This window comes from Pelodiscus sinensis, chromosome 13 (genome assembly GCF_052426305.1).
Source record: "Pelodiscus sinensis isolate ZL-2025 chromosome 13, ASM5242630v1, whole genome shotgun sequence".
Lineage (NCBI taxonomy): Eukaryota > Metazoa > Chordata > Testudines > Trionychidae > Pelodiscus > Pelodiscus sinensis.
The window spans coordinates 29,599,809-29,612,061 of record NC_143064.1 but is presented as its reverse complement, the minus strand read 5'-3'; the positions used below and the strand labels follow the sequence as shown (position 1 = coordinate 29,612,061).

Here is a 12,253-nt window from a genome sequence, read left to right as displayed (position 1 = left end):
TTGAAGCACAGCGTGCTGCTCGCAGGGCATGGGGAGAGCGGAGGAGGCTGCACACACTTCCTTGCCCCCAGGTCCTGATTGGCCTGGGGGTGAGTGAGCATGCCAAGCCTCTTCCAGGGCATGGGTGCTTAGTGGGAAGGGGGGGGCAAAGGGGTTCCTCCACCCCCAGGCCATGATTGGTCTGGGTCTGGGGGTGGGTAACCCACCCCTTCCTGTTTAGGCCACGCCCCTTTGGGGGTGGCCTGGGGCTACTTCAAAAATATCAGATAGAAGCAGCAAGGGGGGGGGGGGGGAAGGAGGCACTTCAAAGCAGCAGTGCCGCACGGAGCCCAGGATCAGCTGTGCGGCGTGGCCAAAATACATCGACTATTCGATTAACGAATTACACTCTACTTAACATCCTTACCTCAGGGGAGCCCTCGCCCCAAAATGGCTTTGGCTTCACTTTGCAGGGCTGGAGGCGCGAATAGGCAGGGCAAGCGTCCTTCTGCTGACCCAGTGCTGCCTTCCCGGAGCCCAGACAGCCCACTTGGGGTTTCCGTGGTCCTTCAGCTTCCTCCCCTGGCTTCTGGATATACGTGGCAGGGAGGCACTGTCTGAGGTTCTCCCAAGCTGCCAGAGACCGGACGGGAAGATGGGAGATGTGGTTAAATGAGATGCGCTGGGAAACTGCATCCCAAATGAAACTCACCCACAGGCTGCCCCTTGCTGGGCTTGCCCAGCGCATTTCGCAGATGGGCTGCTGGACCCGGTACAACCCGGAGCTATCCCTGCCATGGCTCTTCATTTTAAGTATAGTGAGAGCCAGGCTGCCTGTGTGCCCAGCTCTTACTACGTTTAAACTACAAAGCCGCAGCGGGGGTAGCTCCCCCATCGACTAGTCGTGTAGTATAAAGAATTATGGTAGACTACATGATTAGCTGATTACTAGTTTAACATCCCTAACTTTGACTTCCCGTTATGTGCGCTTTCTAGAGTGGGGCCTTTCAGGTCAAGAGGCATACAAGGTCCTTGTCCTGAAGCGCTTACACTCTAAATAGAAGACAGCACACTAGGAGATGGGAGGCAGTAGCAGGCCACTGACAAAAGCTGAAGTTGGCATAAAGCTTGTTAGTTCCATGGCTTTCATTTGGCAGCTAGTCTGGTTCGCTTGCCTGTTTTGTTAATGCTCCTTTAGGGAAACATTAGCTTTGATGTTGCTATTTCAGTAACTCCTGTGGGTTGGCCTCTTTCCTTCTGCATCATGACACACTTCCCAGGCCAGGGGAGCAGTAACAGGAATTGCTCGGCTCTCAGGCTGCTGCTGGTTTCCCACACTCAGCTAAGTCTCATGCATGCCTTTGGTCTGCTAGGTAGCAGAGTTCCAGCCAGAGTTGGTGAAGTATCTTTGCTCTCCCATGCTATATTTGATGTGGTCACCTCAGACTGTATAATTAGGTGTATAATCGGATGGTCATGAAGGGGAGGGATGAAGGATATGGCTGCAGCAAGGATGAAGCTGGCTCGTCTGTATTGCTTGCCTTCCGCTGATGCTGAACAGAGCATCTTCTTGCCAACGAGGCACCAGAAAGCCTTTGTTCTGCTCTGCCAAATGCTCTCTGTGACAGTTTGCTACCACCAGGGGAGCTACTTGCTTTATTTGTCACTGAGCAGAAGCAGAGCAAAGTGTGACTGGAGCGCCAGGTTCTCCTTGCAGCACCTATGAAGGGCTCCTTTCTGTGCGACATTCACAAGGATTTAAAACTCCATGACTATGTTAAACTGGGGGCTGAGAGACGTATTTGTTAGTCCTGTTCCTGGGGAGGGCAAGAGGACAGCAAAAATACCCCAGTTTCAGATAATGGTTCTTAAAACCTGGATGGAAACATTTGGGGGGACCAAAATATCTAATGATGCTTGTCATATATTGTTAGTTTATAAAATTAAGGCTTTACTATGGTCCAAAAGGCCCTTCAGTAGCCAGTCCATACAAGTGTCACCCAACTGGTTAACGGGGAGGGGAGGTGAGTTGTGCACCCTCTTCCACACCAGTGCTGTCCGGGGGTTCTGGTCACCAATGCTGCTGCAGTAGTGGTGGCTGGGACCTCCTGAATCCTGGCCCTTTTGAATTGCAGGACAACTGCCCCCTTTACACCCTGTATCACTGGGCCTGAGGCGATGGCATACCTAATGGTCTTAAAAAGAAAAAGATTGCTGGCGCTTGGCTTCTGTGTATGGGGCTTGCTCACCACTGAAATTAGATGTCTGAGGATAGTGAGCAAAAGACCCTTGGCTCAGGACAGAGCGTTACCAGCTGTGACTGCAGTGTGGATACTCTCTTACTGCAGACTCTGGATCACATGTAACGTCTGTTTCTTGAGTCGGGGTGTAAGTGGGTAACCGGCTACCCAGTAAGTATCACCCTTACCGGGTGATGCTTACCTTTAACAGATTAACCAATAACAGAATTTTTATTAGTTACGCAGTTAACATTTTTTAATATATTTTTTTTACATCCCTACTCTTGTGCTTGAGATCCTACCCCCAGCTATTCCTCATCACTGATTACCTACTTGCTGTCTGATTTGGACTATTTGCTCATTTTGTTTTAGCTAAAAATTCCTCTCTGCCTTTTCCAAGGCTGTCCAGGGCATGTTTTCTGAGCCTTACAACACGCAGCCTTAGTCCCCTCCTGCAGAAACCTCCTTCAAACCTACCTTTGCTCACAGGCCATCAGACAGGGACCCATATAACAGATACTGTCCAAGTCAAGAAAATGACATTAAATACGGCAGCTGATGCATTACCCTAGTGTCACCTCAGCATCCATGACCATATTTCCTACTCTGCTTGCTTTTGTTTTCCCAGCATCATGTCTGCCAGTCTCCACTTTGATCGTGGTGACTTATTTTTCAGGGAGTCTGTGCCACCAGTACTTCTCACACACAGCTCTGAGCTGCTGCTCTCTTCATCTCCGTTTGGTGACCTTTAATTTGTAGAACACACTGGGCCAGTTTTCATGTTTGGGGTGGCCAGCTGACGTCAGTAACATTACCCAGGGGCCAGTATGACCCAGTCCAGACTTGCTTCTGCAGCTTGTAACCCTTTGACTTCTTGGATTCTGGAGAGAGTTCAGGAGAAAAGCTTGTTTGAGTGTTCTCAGGAAATGCTATATAGCTCTCAGTCCTAACTTTTAACAGGTGCCCTTAGGAAGGGATACTCGCGTGAAACCACCTTCTACCACCCTTTCTGCTTCTTCATGAGACAGCTGATACTATGCTGTATTGTGGTCACACTGAGAAACCCCAGTTGGGAGTTGGGCCCTGATGTACCAGGTGCCTTGTGCACATCAGCAGGCTCAACTGTTGCCTCAAAGAGCTCTCTCTGTAACATAAGATGACAACCAAATGTAATAAATGAAAGAGGAGGAGATGAGGTAAAGCAGGAACATGCTGAAGATAAGATCATACCATCATATTAGGTTGGTGACTTGCACAGCTAGGTGGTCCTTATGGTTCTCAGTTGTCTTAAATTTCAATCAAATCACTCTCTTTGCCTTACAATTAAATCATTGTTGGCTGCATAGTTTCTTGTGGGTGTCACAGCAGAGGTGAGTCCTGTAGAGGGATTAGGAGGAGGAAACAGTAGCGGCTTTACAAATTAATTCAGGGAGGACATAAAAGGGTAGTGTGGAGGAAACCACAGAGACTGATTAGAGAATGACTTTCAAATGTGGGACTTAACCTCAAACCATCACACATCCTCCAGTTAAATAGAAATGCCTCCAATGCAAAACCAAGGCAAGATCTGTGCCTGCCTCCAGGAGTCATACTTGCTAGTACAAGAGAACACCAGACTCTGTTCTGGCCCAGAACCCTGGAGTCTGGTTGTTTGAACCCTCTGGTTCCCCTTGCCCTTTCTCTGTGTGGTTAGCCTTGCATTCACTGCTGGATCAAGGACATGAGAACCAGAGCGCATGTTTAAAACCAAGGGGAATTCTTGCCCCTTCCCATACGTTAGGGAAATGTCCCCAGTGTTCCTAAGCCTCTTTACCAAGCCTCACATTCCTACCCATCAATTCCTTGTCCTTATGCCTCTGATTCTTCCCCCTGCCCATGCAAGCATGTAACCCTTGCACAGGTCCAGCCCTGACTCCTGACCCAATGCACTTGCAACACTGTGCTGTACTGAATCACCTTTCTGAATAACGCTTGACATAGGCACTCACACACCAGGGTAAGGAGTGCTGTTGCTGGGGAAGAGCTACTGTTCTTGATGTTTTGATCTAGCATCCAGAAGCAGATGTTCTCATCCCGTCTTGTCTTTTTCACAGATCCAAATGCCGTGATCCCAGAGCACCTGACAACCAGTCGGCCTAGCAAAGAATCTGACAATACAGTGAAAATTGCCACGCAGAGTCCACGCAACAAGGTCACTGAGGTGGAGGATCCTGGGAAGCCAGGTAGGGTTTACCTGTGTATTTGAGGAAAGAGTTAAAACAGCAGTGCACTTAGTGGGGCCTGGGAAGGGTGGCCAGGATCGGCTGTTGATCGCCAGAGGAGCCAGACCCAGTTCAGTTCTGAGACTCCAGGAAACTGAGAGACATTAGAGCAGGGAGTTAGAGGAGATATCTGCCAGCTCTCTGCACAGGTTCCTGCAGATTCGTCATCTGAGGTTCCCTTACCAGGCATCTCCTGGTGTTACTGCTTTGCCTCTCTTTGGTAGGGGCATAGACAGCGAGATGCTGCCAAAGTCTAGAGCAGTGACAGAGTGGACTTAGATTCTGAACGATAGTTCTTGGAGTTGCCTTTTCAGCTCGCCAGTGTCTTAAGCAGAACACAGGCCCTCAGGGGAGCCTGGGTAAATATTCTGCTCTAATCTATTCTGCTAGCCTTTGCCAAAGCCTGTGCCACCATATCTACACCGCTATTGTTTAGCTTTAATGTAGCTTGTTTGGGTAAGACAAGTATCTTTCTTTATCCATGCTAGGGTCACATCTTCACTTACACTGTAAACCTATCCTGAGGTTGCTTTGCTTCTGAGACTGAGAAATGAGGTTTATGTTCACGGGGAGCCCACTATGTTCAGAGTGAAAGAAAGCACCCTTTGAGCACTGCTGTTCAGGGGTCTCTCCAGAGACACATGTCCATTCCTCCTCCTGGGGTCAGTGGGTCTGATGCGCCCACTAAATGGACGGTTGCCTCTGCTGGCACAGTTCACTCGGAGGGCTGTTCTGCCATCTGTAAGGGCTGGAGATGAAATTACAGCAGAGGGGGACCCCAGAGGAATGGCCTTTGAGATATTGCCAGCCCCTTTGTGTCATCAAATCTGGGTGCAATACAGGAATATGTTTCCAGGCTCCATAGTGTAGACATACTCTATGCTGACGCAGGCTATGTCTATACTACAGAGCCTACCCCGGGCATGACACAGCCTATGCCAGCAGATGGGTTTTCTGTTGGCATAGGAGAACTGCCTCCCAGAAAGTTGATGGAAGCACTCTGCTGTCAACATAGCTATGTCTACACTGGAGGCTAGGTAGTTATGTAGGTTAGGGTATTTTTCAGACCATTGTAGCTATGTTGACATATCCTTAAAGTATAGGCCCAGCCTGAGACTGAACTTCAATTCCTACCCCCTCAAATCACCCATCATCACTCTTCCTCTTCCTCTTGGGTTATGCCCAGTCTTGCATCTTAACCTTTCCTCCTGTCCCATCCTATAATAGGTATTTGCCAGTTGCCATTGCAGTACATTAGTGAGCTGAGTTTTCTTTTTTGTATGCAGATGGGTGAATTCGGAACTGGTATGCATACAAGCTTCTTGAGTGATGCTTTCGCAGTATGCCTCATCCCTGACTTGCAGCTCCCCTTGCTATTTCAGTCTACCACTCACGCTAAATTGGGTGTGGTGGTTTTGCAATAGAGCAAGGGGATTAGGCTGAGACCAAGTAAATTCTTTGTGTGGCTTAACCAAGAGAAGAGCCTAGATTCCCAGAGGAGGAAGGGAGAATAACTAAATGTGTGGGCAGGAAAGTAATTTCCTCACTTTAACTTCTCTTGTTTTTCCCCCATATCCCAGGTCTTGTTAACCAAGGTGATCAGAACACCCAAGGTAGCGGTGATGGATTGTTCAACTCTAAGGTGGCAGTATTTGCTGCAATTGGTGCTGGCTGTGTAATCTTCATCCTCATCATCATTTTCCTTGTTGTCCTCCTGATCAAGATCCGCAAGCGGCACCGGAAGCACACTCAGCAGCGGGCAGCAGCCTTGTCACTTAGCACCTTGGCCAGTCCCAAATGCAGCGGTAATGCAGGTTCAGAACCCAGTGATATCATCATCCCTTTACGGACTACAGAAAATAACTACTGCCCTCACTATGAGAAGGTGAGCGGGGACTATGGGCACCCCGTCTACATTGTCCAGGAGATGCCCCCTCAGAGTCCTGCCAACATCTACTACAAGGTCTGAGGAGCAGCCTCAGCAGCCTACCAATACAAGAGCACTAGAGAGCTGAGGGCCCTGGGGGCAGCTGCTGGCTCTCCCCACTAGTGTGCTCGCTCTGTGAGGGAGAAAGTGAAATGAACCCCATGGCAAGACCAGGGGAGCACAAGGGTCTCGCACCAGATAGTGGATCGCTCGCACGCTCTCGCTCTGTTCTCCCCTTTGTATTTAGTTTTGTAGTTCTCAGCTTTTGTAATCCCAAGACTTGAGGGTGGGCCTTCAGCATCTTCCTCCTGCTTCAGACTGCATCCTGGCTCTAGACGCATCTAGCAGTGATGTAGCCCTAGCTGCGTGCAGCAGCCGTTGTGTGTGGGCGCTGTGCCTTTCCTCACACCTGTCCCTGGTAATACCAGAAAACTCTGTACCTCTTGTTCTGGGGAGGACTCGTTCAGCTTTTCCATCTATAGTATGTTAAGTATTCTTGTGTTGGGGCTGTGCCAGTTGTCGCTTTGGTCTAGGATTGTCCTAGAAATTGGATTAACTTGTGAGCCCCAGAGAAGAACCTCCACTCACCTGAGGAATGAGCAGCTTGCGGCAGCACTTTGCGTCGGCGTGCCAAGGACGTAGACCCTGTGCAGGGAGGAGGCTGACACACCCAACTTATTATTATTATTATTATTATTATTTTTTAACTTTTGTAACGTTTTTATTTTTGTGAAATATTGGTGGGGCTCTGAGCCACCACCTGCAGCCTTCTGGCATGCTCCCTCTGCCATGCCAATCCGCTGGCCATGCTCGGCCGGGACATAAAGTCACCTTCTGTTGTCTTTGCCATTTTAATCTTTTGTGTTCAGTTTGTAGCAGTTGACTCTGGTTGGTCTGCTTAAAGGAGGAGAGGGGAGGAAAAATAGACCTGAAATGATCAGTGCATGAGTGAATCCAGGGCTTTCCCCCACTCCATGCAGAGCCAGCAGCCTCAACCCCTTCCAGACAGTAACCTTGGTGGGGACTCCTCCAAGGTGTGTCCTCCTCATAGCGTGTCCGTCACCTGATCTCTTTTCCTAGGACAGAGGCTGAGCTAGTTCTCTAACACCAGGGAGAGGACAGTAGGACAGCATTCACTGCCAGCCTCAGACGGGCTGGGTGTGGGACTGGGCTGGGAGAAAAGGGTGGGAGCATTCAGTAACTTAGCCACAGGGCTCATTCTTAGCTCTGTCATTTCCTCTTTGGGTTTGGGCCACAGTGCTTCCATTTTTGGAAAGAAAACTGGCTTTGAATTGTGCCTGGTCTGAAGCTTATACATGACATGTTCTCAGGAGGCTAGAGCAAGTGTTAGGAGAGCAGAGGAAGATGGCTAAGAGGAAGAAAAAGCAAACTGCATCAGTATGGGCGGGGGGGGGGGGGGAGAATTCAGTGGCCACATCAGATAAGCTGTTCTGGCACTGGCTGAGCTGGGGAAGTCGGGAATTCTGAGTAAGCTCAAAAGCCATCTAGGTTTCCATGTGACTCTGGCAGCCTCACCCCTTCCACAGAGCACAGCTGGGCATTTTCTCCCACTGACATGCTCGTTTTTTGAGCCCTATGTATTTGATCTCTTTTCCAGGAATGAGGCTTGTTTTAACCATCGTGCTGACATCCTGGCTGGTCGTGTTTTGAGCAGGCCCGTGGCATGCAAAGGCAGAGACTTGCTGTGGCACGTTCTGCACCAAGCCTCATAGCTGAATTAGCTCACTTCCTTTCCCTTCCATTTCTGAAAAGCAAAGTTTTGGTTTATCCTCTTGCATTCTGGGAGCTGGCTTATTTCCACCCCTTGCTGAGTCATTCCAGAGTCTTTTTCTGTGGGAGGGGTATCCTAACCCTGTAAAAGTAGCCCTGAATCATCACTATTGAGACTTCTACCTATTAACATTGGAATCAGCTGTCTGTTCCATGCTACTGCTGCAGGAATCTTGTGCAGAGAGTGGGGAAAGGAGGGAGCAATAAATTTTGTGATTTGGCTGGCCTCTAAGAGCAAAGCCAGTGATTCAGCACTAAACGCAAGGCTTAGCTCCTTTATGACATCAGCAAATCCTATTGGTTGCTGTTGTCATGACATGGTGTAGACGGAGCGTGGTCCTGCCTTGAGGGCAGGGGGCTGGACTCGATGACCTCTTGAGGTCCCTTCCAGTCCTATTATTCTATGATTCTATGAGTTCTAGTCAAAGACCCTGCTCCATCTTCTGAGTTACCAGGTAACAGATCCCCCTGTGTGACTCCCTCCCATGCATGCATGTGTCCCACCTCGCTGGGCAGGAATGGCTGTGCTCTGTAGCAAAGAGCCCAGACCTAGTTGTAACATGAACTGAGCAGCAGTGTTTGGGGTCATGAATGGGACCTTGGAGCGTCCTTCCATGCTGACCTTGTTGTATCCAAGTGGTGGGTAGCTATATTCTGGGGGAGGAGGGAGGAATTTCCCAACATCTCATAGAAATTTAGGGCTCAAATGGTCCTCAAGAGGGCAAGGGTAGCCTCCTTTGCTGAAGCAGGACCAAGTAAACTTGACCATCCCTCACAAGTGTTCAGAGGCTTTTAGAGCACATTAGATAATGATGAGGATTCCACAGCCACCCAAGGGAAACTGTTCCAGAGTTTAATTACCCTTATCATTAAAGTTTTCCCTAATATTTAACCTGAATCTCCCTAGATGTAGCTTAAGCCTATTACTGCGTGTCCTACTTCAGGGCAGTTGATCCCTGTCTTATTTATAACAGCTTCAGGGGGTAGCCGAGTTAGTCTGTACAGGAAAAAAAACAAATGGTTTGGTAGCACTTTATAGACTAACAAAACATGTAGATGGTATCATGAGCTTTTGTGGGCACAGCCCATTTCTTCGGATGACCGGAGTCTGACTCTGGTCATCTGAAGAAGTGGGCTGTGCCCACAAAAGCTCATGATATCATCTATATGTTTTGTTAGTCTATAAAGTGCTACCAGACCATTTATTGTTTTTTTTCTATTTATAACAGCCATTCACCTACCTGAACACTGTTGTCAGATATCCTCCATCCCAGTCATCTTTTCTCAAGACTGAACATGCCCAGTTTTTAACCTTTTCTCAGTGGTCTGGTTTCCTAGCTCTTATCATTTTTGTTGCTGTGCTCTGGACTCTCACCAATTTATCCATATCTGTCTTAAAGTATGGTGCCCGCAGTTGGACTCAGTTCTCCAGCAGAGGCCTGAACAAATAATTGTCTTGAGCGTGTGTTGATATGACCCCTGTGATGGGGCCTCCGCATCATGCATGAGAATGGGTGGGGAGTGGAAGAACCTCTTGTTTCTTGCCTTTCCTTTTGGGAAGTGGCTGTTCTGGATGGAAGCACAGTGCCAGGGAGAGAAATTGTAGTGGGAAGCCATTCCATTAATCACATCCTTGAACCAAATAGTGAAGGTATCTCCAGGCGACAGAAGGTCTCTTCTCCCTTCCTGTCCTCTCCAAGAGATTCAGGTACGGAGTAAGGGAAGAATCACCACTCCACTGAGGTCCTGCTCTGCTGCACATGGTACTTAGGAGTCATTCAGTCCACTGGACTCACTCTGAGGTTGCCCCCAAAGAGCGTGTGTGTTGCTGCCATCTGCTTTTCCCAGCCCCATTTCTGGGCAGGGATTCCTCTTTTCATTAGTTTACTGGCTCCAATTTACTAGTCCATAAAAAGAAGTGGTGAGAGCAATGTCGTAAACTATCATTGGAGCTGCAGCTGTTGCCTAGTAGAGACCTGGGGCCAGAGGCAGTCAGGACATGGCAGGGGCCCACAGCATCCTTATCAGCCTCCAAGCTGGGTTCTGCTTAAAGTGCTGGGCTAGTGCCCCAACCCTCCTCCTATCTTCCCAGCATGTTTCTCTGCTGTGAATTCATCTGTTCACACAAACTGGTGGCTCCAGAATTGGCTGTTTGGAAGTGCACAGCAAGAGAGCACCTCCATGCACTGGGCCCCTGGCTGCTGGCAGCAAGGGGAGATGTGGCCCAATTCCAGGCACGGTTCGGTAAATAAACAGGGAGCAGGAACACAGGTCAGAACACAGGGTGGGTGGGGGAGGTGGCTCGGCTAACCGTGTCTCATTACAGGGAGTCTCTTCTGAGTCCTGGTCTTGTCTTCTCCCTCTAACCCAGGGCACTGGAGGAATGTGGGGCCAGTGAGATCTAGAGGGGAAAGTGAGCCCTGTGCTTTGTGGAAATAGCCTCCTGCAGGCTGCATCAAAGAGCAATTGTTTAGTTTTTTTAGAAATGGAAAAATGAGAGTTCAGGGTCAAGCAGAGCGGCATTCTCCCCTTCTGCCCCCCCCCCCCCCCCGGACAATCCCAACAGGGCAACAAGCAGGACACCCCACCCCCCAATCTCCACAGTGCGGGGTGATAACCCGGCTAGAACCATGGCTGCCTTTACAATGGGAGGAGAAGAGCCTTAGAATCCCAGGGAAACTTGTGCTAACCTGATCCCATTGTCCCTTCCTACGGTCTCTGGACTGAGGCACGGCAGAAGGGACACTGTGTGTCCCCTCTTCCCTCCCCCTTCTTCCCCCCATTGCTTGTTCAGCTGCCAGCCCCTGAGAGATGGCAGGATTGAAAGGTTTCATTTTGCACCTTTCAGTTTTGCTTTGTCCCCAAATGCACCTTTCCTTCCCCACTGGGGTGTCTATGCAGGATGCCGTGCTGTGCCGCATAGCTGCCAGGCTGCACAGAGTGTTTCTCCAAGGTGTTTCTAAAGGGCTTAGACAATAGTGCACTTTGAGGCTAGCTCGGCTGAGGTCATCAGCCAAGGTCCAGGTTTTTCAGTACTCCACAGAGAATTGACTGAGTCTATTGTGTAAAACTGCAAAAAGATTCTAATCTTAAAGAAATCCCCCAGATCAGCATCCTGTTTCCAGGTGCAACCATGAAACAATCAAGATTTTAAAGCTGGAGAAGTAGCCCAGCCTGTGTGCATGGTTAAATAACCATTTGTTTACAAAGAATTTCACCTCACAGCCTGAAAAGGAATGATAGGCAGTGGTTTGAGACTGAGATGATGGAGAGGGGGCATGCTTGATGGGAAGGGCTAGGATATGCAAGGGGCCTGGCCAGATGTTTAAACCAAAAGAAAATAAATACAATTATTTCAACTTTAATGTTGGCTCTCCAATGTGATTACTGACCCCTTAATGCAGTGACACTGTGCTCTCCCCTCCCTTGCTTTTCTAGGGTTTTTAAATCTTAGTATTGTACTGCTAATGAAAAGGTGAAACCACCCATCATCAACAGAATGAGGGTTGCTTGTTAGTAAACCCCATAAACCGAACTAACTCCTCTAGCTGTGGGCAGCTGAAAAAACTTGTAACCATGTCAAAGGGTGAAATCTGAACTGTAATCTTGCCGTGCACCTGTCTGCTGGGTCCTAAACCTGAGTGTCCCTTTTGTTCTTTTAACTGAAAGAATTGAAGGTGTTTTTGTTTTTGTTTGTGTGTAAATACTAGTCTTTTTTGGAAAAAATAATGTAAAGATGTTTTGTATAAACTCTGAATTATTTTCTGGTTGCTTTTTCTTAGAAAAACAAATGAGAACTTAAAAAAAAATAACTGCAAGAACGGGTGTAAAACATTATCATACCACGATCAAATTCAGGAGGCTCATCAGCAAAAGAGTGTGTGTGTGCGCGTGCACTTCAGTGGAGCCATGGAGAATCAGGGAATGGAGTGAGGTTGAATCTGGCCTGGATTGTTTAACTAAAAATCCAAGCCCCCAAAACTGCCTTCCCAAGAGGATGAGAAATAGGAGACTGCTGTGATAACTGCTTCAGGTGCCCAGCTTGCCTTCCCACA

The 12,253-nt window shown here is 48.6% G+C and overlaps 1 protein-coding gene across 1 annotated transcript in view; it reads left to right on the top strand.

Annotated features, from left to right (window-relative positions):
- The window catches only part of EFNB1 (ephrin B1), a 130,929-nt gene extending 118,969 nt beyond the window's left edge, over positions 1–11,960 (top strand). The window contains exons 4-6 of the mRNA XM_089781630.1: positions 4,313–4,441; positions 6,061–9,193; positions 9,387–11,960. Coding sequence (XP_089637756.1) covers positions 4,313–4,441; positions 6,061–6,449 — 518 coding nt within the window. The 3' untranslated portion in view covers positions 6,450–9,193; positions 9,387–11,960. The remainder of the gene's footprint in view (positions 1–4,312; positions 4,442–6,060; positions 9,194–9,386) is intronic.
- Positions 11,961–12,253: the final 293 nt, after the last annotated feature.